Source organism: Nelumbo nucifera, chromosome 2 (genome assembly GCF_055504915.1).
Source record: "Nelumbo nucifera cultivar China Antique chromosome 2, China Antique-T2T, whole genome shotgun sequence".
Classification (NCBI taxonomy): domain Eukaryota; kingdom Viridiplantae; phylum Streptophyta; class Magnoliopsida; order Proteales; family Nelumbonaceae; genus Nelumbo; species Nelumbo nucifera.
In genome coordinates, this window is record NC_142650.1 from 37,354,116 (window position 1) to 37,376,675 (window position 22,560).

The following is a 22,560-nucleotide window of genomic DNA, read 5'->3' on the forward strand; positions in this document are numbered from 1 at the left end:
CTTCCCCGAATCATTGCTGCTCCTCTCATCACGCAAGCACCTCTCTCTCTGAGTTAAGGGCCCTTTGCTCGGATAAGTTTCACATTAAAATAAGAAAAAAAAATATAGCTTTCTTTAGAGAATTTTTAGGAAAACAAGAAAAGAAAAGAGAAAGAAAAACCAGTATTGGAGTATTTTTGCCTAGACCCACTCTCAAGAAACAGCCTCCTCCCAATGACGACATCCACACCCAACTTTTTCTCCCTATAAATTCCCATCAACCCATCTCATTTCTCCATCGATCCATTCAGACTTTCCTCAGCTTTCTCTCTATCCATCTCACAATTCTTCTCTCAGCATCCCTGAAATTTGTTTGAGAGATCAAACACTCCAGAAAAGAAAATGAGGACAGGTGGTACCTTCGGCACAACAACCACAGTAGCTACTGGATCCACGGCCACGGCAGCAGCACCTGCGTCTGCGGCAGCCGCAGCGGGCCAGCACTCGCCATGGCACTCTCCGGTGCCGTACCTTTTCGGGGGCTTGGCAGCTATGTTGGGTCTCATAGCTTTTGCTCTATTGATCCTCGCCTGTTCCTACTGGAAACTTTCCGGGCAGATGGAGGGGGGAGAAGGCAGTGAGAGAGATCCCGAGAACGGGAATGACAAAGCTGGTGAAGCCATGAAAATTCCAACTGCGTTTGAAGAGAAGATTTTGGTGATCATGGCTGGCGATGAGAAGCCAACCTTCTTGGCAACACCCATTTCGAGCAAGGCTTCTGCATTCGGAGATAATAGTAAAAACAAGGATGATAACAACAGAATCACCCCAGATAGCGAGAAACCAGAGAATACCGAGAAAGCCAAGGCAAGCAACCAGGACGAGAACCAGGAGGAGAACCAGGATCAAGAGAGAGCAAACAGAGAGACACAAGAGCAGAGTCAGTGAGCTTTGCTCCAATTTTTCTTTTTTTATCACAGAAATGACGATGCTTGGTGTGGAAAGCTCGTATTTCAGGTTTTGGTTTGGTTTCTGAATATGAGCAGAGTGTTTTGATGGGGTATGAGCTCTCCTTAGAGGGAAGAGGAGGAGAGATTATAGTTTGTAAATTTTCTTTTCATTTTCTTCTTCTTCTTCTTTTCCCTTTTATAAAACTCTTCCGGGAATGTAAATTTGTGAGAAGAAATGATAGATAGCTCGTTTCATAAATCTTCTTCTTCTGGTTAATGTTTTAAGTTCAGACTTCAGAGATCTGAACTTTTCCAGAAAATCTGCGAAAATATACTACGGATTTCTTGTATAGTTCTAGTTTTCAGTAAAAACAGAAACTTGTCTGTTCCTCGCTAATTAAAACAGAAGAGAGGAGGGCTTGACACTCTGCAGAAGCCATTTGATTGAACCATTCAGCTGGGCAGGTTTATCTCTTACAATGAAAGTTAAAGGCCCAGAGTTGTGGCAATGGTTCAGATGAATCCAACTGCTGTTTGGAGTTGGAGAATGGAGATGGGTCAAAAAATAACTGTTGAAATATGAAAACTAAATTATCAACAGTACAATACAAGTTACGAGAGATAAAAAAAAAAAAAAAAAAAACAAAGAAGCGACACCTGTATGTTAATTGTTAAGCTCAGGAGTCAGGATGTGGCGAGACGAGACCGCGAAGATCTGCACGAGTTTTTGCTAAGGTAACGGTTTTGTTTAGGTGATTGTCAGAATTCAGGGGAGGTCTATTTAATTTATCTTTTATATTGTTTTTTAGATTTTAATTTAAAGATTAATTTCATTTCATTTCATTAACCTCCTTTTTTTTTAAAAAAAAAATCTGCTTTTAACGTCCCCGAGGAATTTGGGGAAGTTTTTCGAAATAAAAAACAAACTACAGAGGAATCGGGGTTAGAGGTGCAACTTGGGCGGGCCCAATCCGAACTGGGCTTGGAGTTTCGGTCCTTAATTGAGCTTGATCTGGGGCCTTAAGCTGGATTGGGTCCGGATTGACCATAAATCAGACCCAACCCGCTCGACTTTCACCCCTAAGCAAGGTGCAAGTAAAGTCTACAGACCAAAAACCCTGTTCAAGGGCCCGAGCCTGGCCCTTGAAGTCCGGTCCAGATAAAAGGTGTTACTTATAATATAATTTAATAAATTAATATATATATATATATATTTATATATAGATGTTATATTTATTATATTTAACATTATTAGGCCAGGATTTTTTTTGACAAAAACCAAGCACATGGGCCTAAAATTGTCCACGACCGACAAAGAGAAGAACGAGCTGAGCTGGGCCGGCCCTTTAGTCTACCGGGCCCAAAAACACATTTCATATATTCAGGAACTTGGTGAAATTATTTGAAAATATAAGGAAGATTATTGATATTTACCCTTAGTGAGTTAATTGTAATTAATTTCTAATCACTTTATTTTTTCTTTGAATAACTAGTTTCTTTATTCTTACCTCTCATCCTTAGCCTCTCTCTAATGTCTGAACAGAGTTGGGACCTACAATAGCCTGAACAGTCATCAGCAATGTCGATTGTCGAGTACTGGAGTCTCTCTCTCTCTCTCTCTCCTTGTTGTTTTAGATAAGATTAGATCAGGTGGAAAGTGGCAGTACTGGAGAAGTACTAGATGGAAATGAGGTATAGGAAGAATAAAAACAGTGGGTATGCCGTATGCATCTGCTTCCAAATTTCTTTCTTTTCTGGAGATACAAGTGGTGGGTGACTGTAGAAAAGGAAGGAAGGATAGTTGGGACTTGGAAGTTGGAACGTACGCGGCGACGATGAGAGAGTCTTCTACATTTTCATCCTTTACTTGTCTTAAATCTTCCACTCAAACCCTGTGGGGCTATTATGTACTGCAGCTAAAGGCTAAAGCCACTTTGTGCATTTGCAATGTTTCCCATTTTTGTATTCTCTTAAATTTTCTTCTCTCTTGTTAATCATGCTTTCATCTCTTTCTCTTCTTTTCATCAAAAAGCCGTACTATAATTAAAAGTAAAAGCAAGAAAAGATGCCTTCTACTTTGTTGTGGGATGGGTTCAATTGAAGAAATTAGGGTTTGTTGTAGCAATTAAAATGAAAACCGTTCATTAATTGGATTTACATGAATAACTTGGTCATTGGATTGCAGAAATGCCCTAAAAAAAGGCTAATAATTAAGTTGATGACATAGAAGCTAGAATACCAAGCAACATAGAAGAATAATATCTTATATCAGCTGGTGGCAAATTAGTAATGGTTTGTTGAATCAAATAAAACTCGGATCCAACCCATTTCAGGAAATGGGTAAATGGCCTTTTCTATAGAGGGTTAGGCTGTATTTGGTTAAAATGCACATATGAACACTAGATTGTTAATCCAAAAAAGAGAAAAGTCCTAAAAATAAAGAATGCCAAATACAGGCTTAATGGGAGTGTTTAAAGTGGTCAATTTCTGTCCTTGGGTGTTATGGGCTAATGGTAATGGCTTAGAATTATATCAAGAGCTTTCTTTGTGACGCTGGTCCGTGACAAAGAAGTCACAATGCAAGAGGTAGATTATTGGGCCTACGGAAAGACCAGCTGTCTTTAGTGCTTCAATCTCTTAAACTTTTGCACAAAGAGTGGTTGGGCCCCTTAAATAATTCAGATTTAACGTTTTGTGAAATGGACTTGAGTTAGGTGTAAATCGGGCTACGCTGCCCATGGGCGCGCTACGATGGTTTGGGGCCCTAAATGACTTAAATGTATCGAATACATATAAACAATTAATTTAGGGGCATTTTTGTATTTAGCCATTAGAAACCCTAAATTTGAGAAGGACATGATACTTTAATGACTTCATCTAATGGAATACCAAAAGATCAAAATGATGGTCATGATTCATGAAGGAGATGGAATTGAAAACCCAATAAATGTACAAAAATTTTAATATTATTGTAAATTTTGATTTCCAATTTCATTTGTAATTTGTAATCTAAAACATTTTTATTTTTTTAATTCTATTTTATTATTTCATATATGAACCATTGTATACATTAAAATTCATATGGAATAAATTTTTTAAGATTTTTTTTTTTTGTAATTTATTATCTTGTCGTGTCAACATGGCCCACAACAGTAGTCGTCATGAGACATGCAGGTGGTATGACAAAAGTGGGCCAGCATGGCCCACATCACACCCCTACTGTGGTTCAGTTTGAGGAATTAATAAGAGTTAGCTTCATTTTCCATTTTATCATCATTTCTTAATTAATATAGAATTTGAAAGAAAATCCATGCTCAACAAGATATGGGTATCTCATCACACATTGTTGGTGAGTAGGATCTTTAATTGAAACATTTATATTATATTATAAAAAGGTTTCAGTTGGAATGGGAATTAGAATCGGAATGGTTTTTCAAATAATTGGAATTGGAATAACCCATTTCAATTTCGATTTCAGACCCCTATTCGTGTGAATCAAACGAGCCCTTAGATTTTTAAAACATTTATTAACTAAGATAAGATTTTTAAAACATTTATTAACTAAGATACCCCTCGTTTTAAATTTGGTTCCTCTCTTTTATGAGGATAGAAAATCTAATTTGAATACCAGTATTTAATTCATTCAATTTCCTCTAATTAAGACTCATATTAAAGGTATATTCTCTCTCAATCCTATATTTAAGGTTTTATTTCTCATCATTAAATTCCTTTGACTAAACTATTTGGATCAAGTGGATCAAATCATTATGCCACAATTAGATAATATAAGTTTTGCAAATAGATAAATATATAAAAAAAATACAAAAGCTAAAGAAAATTTTGTAGAAAAATTTGGCTTCATCTCTAATAATATGCACTCATTATATTAAACAAAAAATAAGTATGATGAACAAGAATTACTTTTATTAATGATGACAATGAACTAATTTAAAATCGACCAAACATGAAACCATTTTCCCATCTAGTTGGTGGATCAATGGTCCTCCATTTAGGTCAAATGGATCAGCCCATAATGTCAAAGTTAAAAAGAAAACTTTAAAAATAAAAAAAAAACAAAAATAAAAAAATATTTTTGGGCACATATCTAATATTATATATTAATTATATTAAACAAAAATAAGTGTAATAAACAAAAATTATTTTATCAATAATGTAAATGAAATACAAAATTTAAATCAAACGTCAAACCATTTTTGTATATAGGTGGTGAGTCAATAGTCTATTCTTCCAAGTCAAATGGATTAACTTGTGATGTCATAATTAAGTAATAAGCATTTAAAGAGGATACAAAACAAAAATGCTAAAATTTTGTAGAAAATATTCGAGATACATCTATGATGTTATATATTCGTCTTAATAAACAAAAGTAAATGTGAAAATAAAAATTTACTTTTATTACTAATCAGGAACATTCCCTTCTAGAAAATATAAAAGTTTATAGAAAAGGTAGGGTACATGTCTAATATTATATATTCATTGTATTAAAAAAGCAAGTGTGATAAAAAGAACTAGGAAATAAAAGATAATTTATATCTAATTCATAATTAGAGGCGGCCTGCACTTCGGGCTGGCATGGCATGGCTTGTGGAAGGCCTACACAAAGTGTGGGCCATGCTGTACCGGCCCACAGGCTGTGCCGCCCTCCCTTGTGATAACTTGGGGGTCAGCCCGACCAGGCCCATGACCCAAGCCCGTGCCATGACGTGCTACGGGCCGGGCTGGTCCACGGGCCAAGCCTTGGGGCAGGCCAGGCCATGGACTGGGCCAAAGCTATTTACTTAAAAAATTTGAAGAAAACATAAAATTTTAATTTTATATGAACTTTGATGTATACAATTGTTTATATATACAATAATTAAATAAATTGATATAATAAAATTGAAAATGGTTGTTTATCTTATTATTATATTATATACAATATATTATTAATATAATATAAATAATATATATGGGTCGTGCCGGCACGCGGGTTGCAGGCAATGGCTTGCTCAGTTATGTCATGCCAGCTTGGCCCGCGGACCTAAAACTCCAAGCCTAGCACAGCCTACGTATCGTCGTGCCAGGTCATGGCGGGCTGGTCCAAAGTCAGGACAAGCCGTGTCGAGCCACGGGTGGCATGACCCTATTTACACCTCTATTCATAATCATACCAATTGATGAGGGGCGATTTGACCCTTTAGTGATGTGATGACACATGGTACCTCAAAATAGTTAGACGACATCTTAGTACCACGTAAGCAAACCTCAGGAGCACCTCGAACACCTCACACACGCCCTGACGACCTCGACACTACCTCAACAAACCAAAATGCGAATGGCCCGACAAGACATCAGGTCAGCGTAAGAGGCGACCTGCTTCCGCTGACCTGAACCAAGTTCAGCTAGCAACCTGCCTGGTGTGTTGGGTGACCTCCTCCAGGTTATCGCCTCCAACTTCATTGGGATCACGATGCCATGTCGAAAGAGCTGATTATCACCCCGCCCGCTTCGGACGTGATTGGATAGACATTACCCGCTTATGTGTAGTCCATCTCTAGGCGTGAAACCACCTCCGAACTAGACGAGCTAGAGATCTTGGATGCACTTCGTGAGCCTCATGGTAGCTAGCCAAAATAAAGGCATCCCCATTCATAGAAAATGTATACACGATTTAGCTCTCATAATTCTCTAGCTCTCTTGCTTTCTTGCAAAATAGTACCAATTCGCTAATTTAAGCATCAGAGTGCCCACTCCGAGTCAAGCTACCTGAACACTCTAATAATCACTTTCTTGCAACACAACCAGGCGACCTACTTAGTCTGATGTCCGAGCTATCTACCAACAAGGAGCACCAAATCACGCCTCATCAATTGGCATCGTTTGTGTGAATGCATCACAAAAGTCGTATTCTCACATTCTCTCCAACAACACCCCTGTCAACAAATAAAAAATAGCGTACATGTTGACAGAACAATCACAGGGGGCAAGACTAGCATGCCATGCATAATGACGTCCCCTCTATTAATATCGGGCAATTCACTATGCCCCTAACCTTACCTGGTGTGCCTGACACACAGAACCCTAACTGCCCTCTACCCATTGTGAATGTGCCTCTTCCACCGGTCGAGCCCTCCGTGGTTCCCGTTGGAATTGATGGTTGCCAATTCAACGAGTTGGTGCAGTTTGTCCGCGGGATATACCTACAAATGAGAATGTGGGAAGGCCATTTTGTGGCATTAGCAAGGATACAATAGCAACAACAACAACATCAGCGGCAACAACAACAACACTAGCAAGATCAAGCCGCAAGGCAGAACACCAACCAAAACCAGCAACCCAGCTACCATAATCAAAATCAAAACCAAGTATTGGACCCACCTCATCGTCATGACAACTAGAACCAAGTTCCCGTTGTAGAATCAACTTGAGTCATTACGTTTGAGGCCACCAGCTCCATTAAGGGGTCTCGAAGAAGGCTTCACAAATGTATACGCTGTAATGTGGGGAGGAGCCGCCTCACCCCGAATGACAACGAGGAGGTAGAAAAGAAGGAAGAAGACAAGAAAGAGGCGAGCCAGATCGCCACCTTGTCAGCACAGCTGGTGCTTGCACCTCACCATTGGCCGCAAAAATCCTCATGGCCCCACGACCTAAGGACTTTAAGTCCCCTTGCTTGGAATTATACGATGAAACAACTGACCCAATCAACCACCTCAACAGTTTCCAGGCCCTGATGCAGCTAAACGGGGCCAACAACATGAGCCTTTGCAAGGCCTTCTCGACCACTTTCCAGGGCACAGCTCGGATGTGGTACTCGAGGTTGGCTGTAGGCTCCATTAAGAGTTGGAATTAGTTCGTTGACCTCTTTACCACCCACTTCGCAACAAGAAAGTGGTACCCAAAGTCAGCGATGAGAAGCTCCTGGATTACATCAAGTGGTTTAACCTGGAGCGGCTTCAAATGCCTAACCTCGACCTGACCGTACATCTCACTACGACAGTAAACAATGTCTGGCATCTTGACTTGCGCTAGGAGGTTGAGTTGAACCCTCCGACCTCTATGGAGGATTTCCTCAACCAAGTTGCCAAGTTCACGAAGGCCAAAGAAGTGCTTGGGTCTCAATTAGAGCTAAACAGTAAATGAAAGAGATCAGAGGAAAAGTTTGGGAGCAACAAGCAAAGGCGGAAGAGTAAGTAACAGGTGCAATAGGTCCCCTCATAGCTAGGGGTGATCATGGCCGGGCCGAGCTTTGCACTTATGATAAGGGCTATAGTTTAGGCTCGGGTCCGGCCCGGCCCGGGGTTCCGGGCCTGAAACATAAGCCCTAGCCCAAGTCTATTCGGGCCTAGGCTGGGCCTAATTCTGAGCCAATGTCCCTCATATATAAAACATTACATATCTATATATTAAATGACATAACATGCATATAACTTATTTTGTACATTATATAATATAAATATTACATATAATATAAATTATACATGTTATGTTATAATATTTATATATAAAATATATAATATAATGTAAAATAACATGTATACATATGTATACATTATACACAAAATGTGTAAGTTTAAATATATGGGGGCTGGTGCAGGCTCGGACTAGGCTTGAAGTATTAAGCCCAAGCCCGGCCCTAAAATTTGCGGGCCTGATGTGGGCCTAGGCCCGGGCCGGGCCTAGACACAAAACCCAGGTCCAAGCTTGGAATTTTTGAGCTAGGCTTGCGCAGACCAGGCTGAAATGATCACCCCTACTCATAGATAACGTAGCAGATCACCACGAAGAAGGAGCCGGTTCCATTACAGAGGCAACAGGTTCTCAAGCCGGCATTCTCGTACTCCATCTGTCCAAAACTGCAACTACACCGCTCTCAACGCAAAGAGGGGAGAAATCCTGATGTAGATAAAGATGACCGATACATCAGATGATTACCCAGACTAAGAAGAGACCCCACCAACAGGAACCCAAACAAGTACTAACACTTCCATTAGGACATTGGGCACGATACAGAAAACTGTCATAATCTCAATGACGAGATCAAGGAGTTGATCCGTCGAGGATACCTGAAGCAATTCATTAAGCAGGAAGACCGCCGCCAACCTGCTGACCAACCCAAAGAAGTGTCACAGTCGGGCAGGGATCAAAATAGGGATAAGCCTCACCAAGACCCACCACCAATAGAGCGGCCCATCCGTGGTGTGATCAACATGATCACGGGAAAGAACTCAGTCTGGGAGCTCATGCACGAAGATGAGAACTTGCCTAAGTGCCCCCACATGGAGGAAGTAATCTACTCCACCGAGGATGACGCTCGCAGGATCCAATCACATGATGAGACCCTCATGGTCAAGTCACTAATAAATGACTTCAAGTTAACGCAGATTCTGGTCGACTTTAGAAGCTCGGTGGACATCATCTTCCTAGAGGCATTCGAGCGAATAGAGTTGGAGAGGAAGGACCCGTTACCGGCAAACGTACCGTTGGTCGACTTTAGTGAAGTGGTGCGGCCTCTAGGCCGCATAAGAGTGCCTGTGATAGCAGGCTCACCACCAAACCAAGTGCACTTTGACCATAACTTCCTAGTGGTCATGACTCCCTCGCCCTACAATGCCATTTTGGGTCGACTAATCCTACACACCCTCAGATCCGTGGTGTTGACTTATCACCTGTTGATGAAATTCCCAATGGGCTGTGGAGTGGGAGTGGTGCAAGGAGATCAACTCGAGTCGCGGAAGTGCTATGTGGTCGCGCTTAAAGGCAAAGGAAAGCAGACCACCGACATCGACTTGGAGCCGCCCCCGGAGAATGGCGACGAGAGAGCTCGCCCTATGGAGGATGCCATCCTGGTGCCGATCTCAAATACTAACCCTGTGAAGATGGTGTAGATCGGGGCATGCCTCACAGAACCATTGCGCTCTAGATTGATAAGTTTTTTAATTAACAATTTAGATATTTTTGCTTGGATGGTAGTAGAAATGTCGGACATAGACCCCTTTGTCATAACTCATAGGCTGAATGTTGACCCTTTAGTCAGACTAGTTCGGTAGAGGAAAAGGAACCTTGCATAGGAGCAGTGGAGGATGGTGGACGAGGAGGTAGGGAAGCTCCTCGCTGTAGATTTCGTTAAGGTCTAATACCCGAGTTGGATTGCAAACCTAATGCTCATGAAGAAGGCTAATGACAAGTGGCACATGTACGTCGCCTACCCAAAGGACAACTTCCCACTCCCTATGATAGATCGCTTGGTAGACATGACCTCGGGGTTTGAGCTTTTGAGCTTCATTAATGCTTACTCCGACTACAAACAAATCTAGATGGATCCAGTCAACCAGGAAAAAACCACTTTTGTAACTGAAACAGGCTTGTACCGTTATAAAGTTATGCCCTTTGGTTTAAAAAATGCTAGAGCAACCTACTAGTGCCTTGTAAACAAAGTGTTTTCTGATTTAATTGTGAAAACCCATTTTTCAAATTCTTTAATTTCTGACTTAAATTGCGTTTTTTATATTATAAGAAAAGACAAATTGAAGCTCAACCCGAACAAGTGCATCTTCGAGGTCACATCAGGCAAACTCCTTGGGTACATAGTGAACCGACGTGGCATCGAGGCCAACCCGAACAAAATCCAAGTCGTGCTAGATATGAGACCCCCTAGGTCAATTAAAGAGGTCCAATGGCTAACAGGTCAGGTAGCCACCTTGAACCAATTTATATCTAAGTCAATTGGGCGGTATCTTCCATTCTTTAAATCCCTAAAAAAGAAACAAGACTTTGAGTTGACTGAAGAGTGCTAACTCATGTTTGACGAATTGAAGAGGTACCTAAGTTCACCACCCTTACTCACTAGGCTAGAGCCCAGAGATGAGCTAAGTTTTCTCTCAACGAGTGATGAGGTAGTAAGTTTGGTTTTAATTTTCCAGGTGGACAGAGTGCAACAACCTGTTTACTACATAAGTAAAGTCCTACATGTTGCCGAGACAAGGTATCTGAATATCGAAAAGCTAGCTTTCTCACTAGTGCTAGTAGCCCATAAACTATGCCCTTACTTTCAGACCCATACCATTGTTTTCCTGACCATCGACCTCTGAGGCAAGTCCTTTAGAACCCTGAGGTCTCGGGAAGGTTAGCAATATGGGCAATTGAGCTCAGAGAGTACGGCATCTGGTTTGAGCCACGCCCAACGATCAAGACCTAGATCCTGGTAGATTTCGTCACCGAATGCACATTCAACACACTGACCCTTGAAGTAGTCGAGCCCATGACCACCTCGAAGGCATCTACTAGTGCAACAATCAACCCAACTTGGAACAAGGAGCCCTGGATCTTCCATGTGGACAACTCGTCCAACCAGCATGAAAGTGGAGTGGGATTAATCCTCTATGGACCTAGCGAGGTGAAGCTGGAGTACGCTCTCCGACTTGCATTTTGAGCTTCGGAAAACAAAGTTGAGTATGAGGCGCTGACAGTCGGGCTATTGCTGGCAAAGGAGGTCGGTGTGAAACATCTCATGGTGTGTAGCAACTCTCAACAAGTGGTCAACCAAGTGAATGGGCAGTATGAGGCTTAGGAACCCACCATGTTGGCCTACCTGGCCAAGATTAGAGAGCTCCTACCTAACTTCCACTCTTGGTACATCTATCAAGTTTTGAGGTCAGAGATCACCGAGGTCGATGCGCTCTCGAAACTGGCTCGTGTAATGGACATCAAGAAGAGAATGGTCTACATTGAAGACCTGCTACAACCTAGCATAGAAAGGGTGGTAGAAGAGGTCACTCCTGTTTTGGCTACGGAACAGAGTTGGATCGACCTGCTCGTTGACTATCTGCGCCATGAGGCCCTACCAGCAAAATGAAACACAACTCGGAGAGTAGAGTTACAGTCAGCTCGATATGTTATCATTGGGGAGCAACGACATAATAGGTCATTCATGCTCCCTTACTTGCATTGCTTACGACCAACAGAAGCGAATTAGGTGCTATGTGAGATCCACGAAGGTATCTGCAGAGGACACTTGGGGGGCTGGGCACTGGAGTTAGTTCAGAAGTGCGACAAGTGTAGATGTAGTGGAGTTAGTTCAGAAGTGCGACAAGTGTTAGCGGCACGCTAACATACCACATCTACCTTCCGCCAACCTGAGGTATCTCATTAGCCCATGGCCATTTGCAAGTGGGGGATAGATATTCTCGGTCCCTTCCCACATGCGATCGAGCAGAGGAGGTTCTTGGTGGTCTTAATGGACTATTTTACTAAGTGGGTGAAAGCTAAGCTATTGGTATCCATCATACATCGCAATGTCCAAAATTTCTTTTGGCGGAACATTATCTGCAGATTCAAACTCCCCAAGGTGTTGATATCGGACAACATGAAGTAATTCAAAGACATCAAGTTTCAGAATTGGTTTGCTGAGATGGCGATCCAATAGAATTTCACCTCAGTGGCCTACCCCCAGGAAAACGGTTAGACCAAAGTGACGAACAGGGCGATCCTCCATGGACTGAAAGCTCGACTTTCCTAAGCTAAGGGTTTGTGGGTGGACAAGTTGCCCAGTGTTCTCTGGGCCTACCGAACTACTATCAAGATAGTGACCAACGAGACACCTTTCAACCTAACATGGCCTTAGTGGAGGAGGTTCGTGACAGCCTACATTTAGGGTACATCATACCAACAACGGGTAGCTCGGTACAATAATGCCCAAGTTAAGTGACACCAATTTCAAGTTGGGGACCTGGTACTCAAGGTCCGAACTAGGAAGGCCCCTATAGAGAACTCAAGGTGATCGGCGAAGGCACGTTCATGCTCAAAACGTTGGAGGGAAGGTAGGTATCCCATGCTTGGAACATTGATAACTTAAGGAGATACTACTTATGAGGAGTTTGGAAGTTTTGAGTTGCATCCGCAAGAACAAAAGTATAGACCGCCCGTTACAATGACCTGGTCAAACGAACAAGGGAAAGCCAAACTGCTTTCAACTTTAAGGCCCCCATGCCAACTTGAAAGATGTTGGTAGCTCGGCAAATTGGCAACATTTTGACTTAGCGAAAATCATATGCCTAGTCAGTTTGAGATCTAGGCATAGGTGCACCTCGGAAACCTTGGATTGTGTTTTAATACTTTGCCTATTTTCTAGTGACAGAAAGTAGAAGACGAGAAAGCGGGACATAGTATATGCAAAAATCCAATTTCATTGAGTAATGCAAAAAAGTATAAAGTACATCACTACTTAAAAAAGAAGAAGAAGAAAAAGTGCAGTTCACTCAATAAAAATCCGAACTCGGAGGCTTGAAGTACAATCTATAAAACAGGGGGGGTCCAAGAATAGAGGTAGTTTAGTCATTAGTGTCTCCCACACACTCCTCCAACTCGTCCTCGCCATCCTCCATGTCATCCAAAGTATCCGGCTCAGCATCCGTGCAGGTGCTCACGTCATTTGGGATTGATTTGGTCGAGACATGCCCAAAGTTGAAGTTCAAATGATGTTGTTAGAGATAGTGGTGGCACAGGTGAAACCCCCTCCTGAGATAAGGCATAGAAGCCTCCGTCTTTACGCGCTCAAACTCGAGCGACCTCTGGAACTCCTCGGCACCAAGCTACTTCGCCCACTAGATGTCCTCGGCGTACTTATTCTACCTCTCTTCGCCTCCTCCAATTGGCGAGTCAGGCTGGATGACACATCGAGGAACTATCGGCTATCTTCTCAGGCTTCCAACCAAGCACTTTTCTACTGCGACCGGAGGAAGTCAATCTCAGTCGTCATCTATGTGTTGTCGCGCTCCATAGTGATAGAACGGTCATATAAAGCGTGGGTCATACAACTCGTCTACCAAAAAGAAAGAGTTTGCGAGGTGAACACACACGAAGACCAAGTGTTGAAGGATCAGTACTCATCAACAGTGCATCCCGGAATATCAAGCTACCGAGGTTGGCCACAATCCGTTGAATGAAGTCCCTCCTGTCCTTCAGTGCTCACCTTGAAGGCGATGCAAGGGTCTCAGATTCTATCTGTGGCGGTGACATCCCAATTCGGGAGGTAGACCTAGCCACACAAACTGGACCCCTCTAGGGCGACGTCAGGGGTGGAGCAAACTGATTAAGCATGCTCGCGAAGTCGATGAAGGTCGGACCGATGTGATCGTCGTCAATGTTCACCACATTGGGCTCCCTAGACAGTGGCCTCTCCACGACTTCTTGCTCTTTCTCCGAAGCATGGGTAAATTGCTAAATTAAATGATAAAATAAGGGTAGATTGCTAAAACCTCCCGTAAAGTTTCTGGTTGTTGCTGAAACCCCCTTGTAGTTTGGTAATTGCAATCACCTCCCCTGAACTATTTGATTTACTTTTAGAATTTGCCCTTCATATCAATCACTCAAAGGTGAAGTTGCAACTTTAAATTCTCTTTTTTTTTTTTTTTGTTGTTCATAAAGAGTGTATTGTTTTTTCCATATAAACCAGTCTCAATAGTAATTGCATGGGTATTTTAGATATTTTTGTGGCTCTTGTTAGAGGATTCTAATAGAGGGAGTCTACTTTTAACTGTATTAGAAAGTTCAGCAGAGATGATTGCAATTACCAAACTTCAGGGGAGATTTTAACAATTTACCCTAAAACATGTCTTTAATATAAGTTATATAAAATTTACAAAAAATTAAACATATCTTTAATATTATATATTCTTCACATTAAACAAAAATATATTTCAAAAGTGAAAATTAATGTTATTAAATACAAAACTGGCTAACAATGTCCAAAGAAAAGAAAAAAAAAATTAATGCATGTCTTATTCATGGCCCATTGTCCCCATCGAATATGTCAGCTGTTCAATTTGATTGTTGACCAAGTTAATGGGCTTTTTTTATTTTTTTCCCCAATCAAGTGGTCAGTGGTTTTGGTTGAAACATACACAGAAATTTATCTGAGGGCAAGTTAATCAATCTTACCATTTGGTTCAACCGCAAATTGAAAACATCGCTACAAATCATAACAAGATTTGAAGCCAAATCTACAGGTATTGGCATACATGCATTCTACTTCATATGATGTGAAATAAGCAATGCTTCACATGCTAGTATTTTCTTTATTATTATCATCATAGGCACTTGAAATTGTCATATGCAATGCATGTGCATTTTTAATAATAAATATGATACTTTAAGAAAAATGCATGGTAGTGGAAGCTGAATGGTTTGATTAGTGTCTTGTGTCAAACTAAATTCAAATAATTTTGTTTGACTTGACTGATCATAGACTAAGAATCAGACTCTCAATAAGTCAATAAAGCAACAAATAAGTGCCCTACACGTGTCATTCACAGTTAATTCTGAAAGCCAAAACGAGAATGAAAGTTTTTTTTTTTTTTTTTTTCTTTCATTGGAGAGCACATCAATTGGTGGGTGAGTTCTTGATAGAGAGCTGAGAACGCCAATGGAGGTTTTGTCACCATTTTTAATGTTTCACAAATCAAATGACCAGCAAGTTCGACATTCTTACAACAAAGATCTCTTGAGATCAGAGACAGTGGAGAGACACATAAGAGAGTGTCCTTTGGTAATGGACTAGAGGCACATATGCAAAAGATGTGCTACAGTACTATAATGAGAGTGTTAAGAGAGAAAGTGGCCGACAATAAGAGGAAATTAGGCCATTTAAGTGGTTAAGAAATGCAAGCAATCTATAGATGGAACAAGGAAACAAGGAACAACCCTTGGATACAAGACCAAGGACTGATTTTTACATGTGTTTCTGAGAGAGAGATGTTCGAGCCACAGGAAAAAAATGATGGTAATGCAAGAGTCAAGACACAGCACTCAGGATCAGAGTGAAATGAGGAAAGAAAAAAAATAATGATATTTGAATTTCGAAGTATAAATGGGTGAAAGGTATATTGACCCGGATCATATATGGAGAGTGAGAGGTTTGTGACTCGGTCACTCCAGAATGAAGTCAATTTTTAGAACATTTAGATACATGAGTTGGTACGTTTAGAAGGGAATCAGAAAACGTTGCAAAAGAAAATAAAAAACCCAGCTCGAACGACTTTTGACTTGTTTTTTTTGGAAAACACAGAATTCTATTATCTCGCCGTCTGTGGGAATCGAACCCACGACCACATGGTTAAAAGCCATGCGCTCTACCGGCTGAGCTAAGACGGCGTAACGATAAATGATCACTCCAAACTATAATAGCAAGACGCGATTCATGATCGGTTACCATCCTCATTCATCCATTCACCATTGGATGACGTTTTAACATCTTGAACGTTCTATCGTAAAAGTTAAAATGAATTTAGATTGATTGAAAGGTTCTAAGTTATTTAATTGATGAGGCATGGTTTTCAAAACCAAATTGGATCAGACGATCACTCCAAAAAAATTAGGAATCGCTCACTTGATCGGTTCCGTTTTACCCTAGATTTTTGGCAAAAAATCATTGATTTGCTCAGCAAACCGTTGACCTGGGCATTTGAATCGTTCAACGGTTTTTGACCATTTTTTATTTTTTTGTTAGAACGGGTCGTCTGTTCAGTTCAAACCGTCCAACGGTTTTTTTTTCATTCTAATAATAATAATAATAATAATAATAATAATAATAATAATAATAATAATAATAATAATAATAATAATAATAATAATAATAATAATAATGATCATGATGATGATGATGATCATGATGATTGATGTAGGCACATTTGGCTGGCCTGTACGGGGCTGACATGTGTCGAATCAGAGTGCGCCAGCCTGAGCGTACCATGGGGACACTCAGGGTTACTAGGCACAGACCGGACGAACCCAATCCCAGGGTGCCACGTGGCCCTAGCAGAACATCTCACCAGGCCCTTGTACGACTCGCATCTGGGCCATTCGAGCCCAACTACTCCCAAGCAACTCCTGATATAAATGCAAGGCACCACCCACAAGGTAAAGGATTTGAAACTTGAGCAATCTCTCTAAGCATTACTTCTCTCTCTAGAGAACCTAAGTGCTATTTAAGACCTCATCTAGATCCTTTGATTCCAGACCTCTAGTTCACCTTATGTGTGTACTAACTTGACCATCAGAGTCTTTGCCTCAGGTACTCACCCGAGGCCTCTGACACTTCATCCCTTACAGGACCTGTACCGAGGCCTCCTTTAGACCTCTCGCACATCACATTCCACATTAACCTTCAGCTTCTACAATATCCGAAGAGACCTTCCACCTCGGATGTAGTCCTTAGCCACGTCCTCCCCTCTTTAGACCTTCGAAGCCCTTGGCCATTTCCATCGAAGCTCGGAAGCAAAATTACTTTGTTGTCCTCGCCCGATCCGAGCATCAACAATTGGCGCTGTCTGTGGGAAATGTTGCTAAGACGATCCCCTAAAGCATTAAGAACTAAAACCTCCCTAGCTTCAAACACTATGGTACGAAGAACCAGGAATCCTCAGAACCTGGTTACGAACGAGCAGTTTCAAGCGGTCCTCGATTGTCTGGAATACTTAACACAATGCATGGAGCAAGCATGCCCCCAGGGAGGAGGTCCCTCCCAAGGTGACAGCCCTGCCGGGGTGTCTCAACACCAGGGCCAGCGTGAGCAGGCCAAACTACCAACCCTCGATCGAGCCCTTTCAGTCGGGCAGCAGCCGACCCCTCAGCCCACCTCGGAGGAACGAAAGGCCTCCCAGTCGAAGGGAGGAAGAACCAGCGGCGTCCAAAGACAACCGCCACCCCTCTGAGCAGCACCACTGTCGTAGGAGGGACAACACTCGGGACGAAGGAGGACGCTTCGGCCGTCACAACGCCCACTCTAGGGTCGAGGGCTAGTGCCATGCCTCTCCCCCTCCAATTTGCGACCTCTGTGACGTCCTAAATGACCACCACGCCACACGAGAGATGTGCGATCCCTCTTCGGAGCACTCCAGAGTCTGAGCCAACCCCCACCATGCTCGCGAAGACAAGCGAGGGGTGCAGGCTTCCGCTGACCCTCGAATCGCGGAGCTGCAAGCCGAGCTCGAAGCCATCAGGGACGAGCTCCGACAAGTTCGCGAAAGCCGAGCTGACGCCTCGACTAACCAAAGCAATTAGACGGGGAGGATGAGCGCCTTCACCCCGGACATCATTTCAGAGCCTCTTCCCCAGCACTTCAAGGCTCACACGTTGGAGACGTACGATGGGAGCTACGACCCCAACAACCACTTGGAAGGTTTCAAAGCGCTCATGATACTCTATGGGTAATCTGATGCCTTGACGTGCCGAACCTTCCAGGCCACCTTTAGGGGGGCAGCTTGCCATTGGTTCTCCAGCCTCCCACCTCGGTCAATCGGTTCATGGAAGCAATTTACTAGCCTATTCCTTGCTCGCTTCATCAGTAGCAGACGATGCCAGAAAATGTAGTCTCACTGATGTCAATTAAACAGAAACAGGGCGAGAGTCTACGGTCTTACATCGACCGCTTCAAGAAGGAAGAGCTCGATGTCCGAGTCCTCGACCCCATGGTCTCCATGCACGCCACCATCAACGGACTTCTCTTCGATTCAGCCCTCAAGTGCTTGGTGGCCAAGATCCTGCCGAAAACAAAGCTAGAGTTCCTAAAAAAGGCCTAGAAGTACCTCACGGCCGAAGAGGCATCGGCCGGGGACAATCAAGAGAGGGCAATCGAGCGCCATAACGGGCCCTCAGAGAAGAAGAGGAAAGGCAAGGGCCACCACCATCCCAACAACCATAGCGGCAAGGATAATAAGAAGCCACCGGCCTCGGCCCTGGCTTACAATGAATACACATGACTTAACTCCACTCGTACCTAGATATTGATGCAAATCGGGGAGGAGAAGTATGTAAAGTGGCTTGAGAACATGAAGAGGAACCCCAAGAGGGAAATCCCAAAAGATACTGCAAGTACCACCGGGGCATCGCTCATGATACAGAGGACTACTAGGATTTCAAGAATGAGATAGTCCCTCATTCGCCGCGGGCCCCTTAACGTCCTCCCAGCAGCAACAACACCAGCAAGTGGAAGGCGTCATCGACATCATCACCGGGGGCATGGCCTCGGGTGGAGCCTCAGCCTTGGCCCGTAAGGCCAACGCCAAGTAGTTGAACATCAACGGGCCAGCCCCAAAGAAGTAGAAATACTCAGACTCTTCGAAGAGACCGAGTTGTCCAAAGGCCCTCGTCTTCACCAACGAGGACCTGAAGGGGGTTATAGTCCCCCATGAAGACACCCTCATGGTCGTAGCAGTCGCCGCCAACGACATGTGAAGAAGATCCTAGTGGAAAGTGGTTCCTTGGCCGACATTGTCTTCTACAACACCTTCGAAAGGATGAAGCTTCCGCTCGAGCGTCTCCAGCCAGTTGACTTTCCCCTCGTTGGCTTCTCTGGTAGTGTCATTAGACCAGAGGGAAAGATCACACTGCCCATCACGGTAGGGACCGAATCGGACTAGGTGACTTGGATGCATGAGTTCCTGGTAGTGAATGTTGGCTCCCCCTACAATGCAATAATGGACAGGCCAACCCTTCACTCGTTGGGGGCAGCCATGTCTTCCTACCACCTAGCCCTCAAATTCCCCACCGAGCACGGCGTCCGAGTTATGTGGCAGTGCTAAAGGGCAAGAATAAGGAGGCCCTAACACTGGAGGGCCTCAACCTCAGAGAGGAGCCAACGAGCTAAGGCCAATCGGCCGAGGACCTCGTCTCGGTTCCCCTGGACGAGCCAAACCCTAAGAAGATAGTCTGTGTCGGGTCCAACCTTCCCCTTGAATGCCCATTCGAACTGGTAAGTTTCCTCAAAACTAGTGTCAACGTCTTTGCTTGGTCCACCGCTGATATGCTTGGAATTGACCCCTTGGTCATTACTCACAAGCGGAGCGTGAACCCGATCTCTAGGCCAGTTCGGCAAAAGAAGAGGAACTTTGCGCCAGAGCGATAGAAGGTCATAAGAGAGGAAGTTGATAAGCTACTCGACGTCGGTTTCATCCGAGAGGTACACTACCCTAACTGGTTGTCAAATGTGGTTTTGGTGAAGAAAGCTAACGAGAAATGGTGGATCTGTATTGACCTCATAAACCTTAACCGAGCCTACCCGTTGGACAGTTTTTCTTTACAGAGGATAGACCACCTCGTCGACGCCACTACAAGGTACAAGCTACTCAGCTTCATGAATGTCTTCTCCGGATACAACAAAATAAAGATGCACCCCCGAGGATGAGGAGAAGACCTCGTTCATCACCGAGCACGGCACATACTGCGACAAAGTGATGCTGTTCAGCCTTAAGAATATAGGGGCCACCTATCAACGCCTTGTCAACAAGTTGTTTAAGAATTAAATGGGGAGAAATGTCGAAGCATATGTGGATGAAATGGTAGTGAAGAGCCTAAAAGCCGAAGCACACACCTTAGACCTGGCCAAGACCTTTGATAGTCTACGCAAGTTCAACATGAAACTTAACCCAAGAAAGTGTGCCTCCGATGTCACATCGGACAAGTTCTTGGGCTTTGTCATCACCCAAAGAGGCATTGAAGCCAACTCGGACAAGATACAGGCCATACTAGACATGGCACCCCCTCGGTCAGTGAAGGAGACTCAGAAGCTCACAGGGAGAATAGCTGCTCTCAACCGTTTCATGTCGAAGTCAGCCGACCGTTGCCTTCGCTTCTTCTGCGCCATCAAGAAGCTAAAAGATTTCCAATGGACGGAGGAATGCCAACGCACCTTCGATGAGCTATACCTATACCTCGCCTCACCTCCCCTCCTTGCTCGACCGGCATCAGGTGAAACCCTGTATTTATACTTATTAGGAGGGGATGATGCCATAAACTTGGTCTTGGTAAAAGATGATGGTGTTCAGAGACCTATAGACTATGTTAGCAAAGTCCTCTGCGACGCTGAGATCAGGTACCTCAAAGTGGAGAAGTTAGCTTCACCCTCGTTATCTCGACCAAAAAGCTCAGGCCGTATTTTCAAGCTCATACCGTCGTGGTTCTGACAAACCAGCCCCTTAAAGTTGTCCCCGCCAAGCTTGAGACCTCGGGACACCTAATCAAGTGGGTAATCGAGCTATCCGAGTTCGACATCCAGTACCAGTTGAGGCCCGCAATTAAAGGAGGTGAAACCTTGCATTTATACTTATCAGGAGGGGATGATGCTATCAACTTGGTCTTGGTAAAAGATGATGGTGTCCAAAGACCTATATACTATGTTAGCAAAGTCCTCTGTGACATTGAGATCAGGTACCCCGAAGTGGAGAAGTTAGCTTCACCCTCGTTATCTCGACTAGAAACCTCAGGCCATATTTTCAAGCTCATACCGTCGTGGTTCTGACAAACCAGCCCCTTAAGGTTGTCCTCGCCAAGCTTGAGACCTCGGGACACCTAATCAAGTGGGTAATCGAGCTATCTGAGTTCGACATCTAGTACCAGCTGAGGCCCACAATTAAAGTGCAAGTCTTGCCTGATTTTGTAGCAGAGTGCACCTTCAATAAACCCCTCGGCGACCGCTCAAAGATGAACCAAAAGTGGCACGCCTGGTTGAGGAAGCCCATCCTGCATGGAGACTCTTTGTTGAAGGTTCATCCAACGCCAAAGGAAGCAGAGCGGGCCTCATCCTCCTCACAACGAACAGTGTCGTCATAAAACACGCACTGAGATTCGACTTCCCAGCATCCAACAATGAAGCCGAGTGTGAAGCCTTCCTCGCGGGGTTATAACTTGCTAGGGACCTTGACTCCAAGCATATCGAAGTCTTCAGTGATTCGCAGCTGGTGGTGAATCAAGTCAGTGGTGAGTACGAGGCCAGAGAACAAAGCATGGCCAAGTACCTCGCCAAAGTTCAAGAGCTAACCCGCCACTTCCAACGCTTCTCCCTACAACAAGTCTCGTGAGCCGAGAACGCAAGAGTCGATGCCCTCTCTAAGCTGGCAAGTACCTCGAACGCAACCCTCAGCCGCACTGTCCACGTGGAGAAGTTACCTCGGCCCTCTATAGAAGAAGCCCAAGTACTTCCACTAGAAGTCAAATCGTCTTGAATGGACCCCATCACCAACTTCCTACTAATAGGACAACTACCCGATGACAGGAACAAAGTTAGACGATTCCGACGTTAGGCAGCACACTACACCTTGCTGGAGGGAAAGTTGTATAGAAGATCCTTCACCTTGCCTTACCTCTGATGCCTCCATCGGGAGGAGGGTGAATACGTGCTCCGAGAAATTCACGAAGGCATCTATGGTAACCACCTCGGCGGACAAGCCCTAACCCAAAAAACACTAAGGCAGGGGTACTTTTGGCAAACTCTTCACAAGGATGCAACCAAACTGGTATGAAGGTGTGATCAATGTCAGAGACAAGCTAACCTCTGCCATCAACCAGCCACAACCCTCTTTGCTCTCAATAGTCCCTGGCCCTTCGCCAAATGGGGAATGGACCTCCTCGGCCCCTTCCCTCAAGCAACAGGGGGCAGAAAATACCTCGTCGTCACTATGGACTAATTCAATAAGTGGGTAGAGGCCGAGCCCCTAGCCACCATCACAGCTCGAGCAATACAAAACTTCTTTTGGAAAAACATTAGTTGTCGCTTTGGCCTCCCACACATGCTAGTCACCGACAACAAAAAGCAATTCAACAATGCTAATTTCCGAGAATGGTGCGCCTCCCTCGGCAT

General features: G+C 43.7%; 2 protein-coding genes and 1 non-coding gene across 3 annotated transcripts; 2 read left to right on the top strand and 1 right to left on the bottom strand.

The window, feature by feature from the left end:
- The first annotated feature begins 258 nt into the window (after positions 1–258).
- On the top strand, positions 259–1,337 carry LOC104599084 (uncharacterized). Its single transcript, XM_010261453.3, has one exon. The coding sequence runs from the start codon at positions 382–384 to the stop codon at positions 925–927; it is 546 nt and encodes a 181-aa protein (XP_010259755.1). The 5' UTR covers positions 259–381; the 3' UTR covers positions 928–1,337.
- Positions 1,338–7,988: 6,651 nt separating this feature from the next.
- LOC148802117 (uncharacterized) lies at positions 7,989–9,817 on the top strand. The gene is made up of 2 exons (XM_088897826.1): positions 7,989–8,064; positions 8,943–9,817. The coding sequence occupies exons 1-2, from the start codon at positions 7,989–7,991 to the stop codon at positions 9,815–9,817; spliced, it is 951 nt and encodes a 316-aa protein (XP_088753952.1).
- A 6,189-nt stretch (positions 9,818–16,006) lies between these two features.
- On the bottom strand, positions 16,007–16,079 carry TRNAK-UUU (transfer RNA lysine (anticodon UUU)). The gene has a single exon. It is a non-coding gene; the product is annotated as a tRNA-Lys (tRNA).
- Positions 16,080–22,560: the final 6,481 nt, after the last annotated feature.

Excerpts from the sequence above, each read along its gene's own strand:
- LOC104599084 (XM_010261453.3), top strand. The coding sequence starts at position 382 with ATGAGGACAGGTGGTACCTTCGGCACAACAACCACAGTAGCTACTGGA.
- LOC148802117 (XM_088897826.1), top strand. The coding sequence starts at position 7,989 with ATGGAGGATTTCCTCAACCAAGTTGCCAAGTTCACGAAGGCCAAAGAA. Across the intron at positions 8,065-8,942 it reads GTCTCAATTAGAGCTAAACA|AAAACTGTCATAATCTCAAT; the intron begins GTAAATGAAAGA and ends GGCACGATACAG.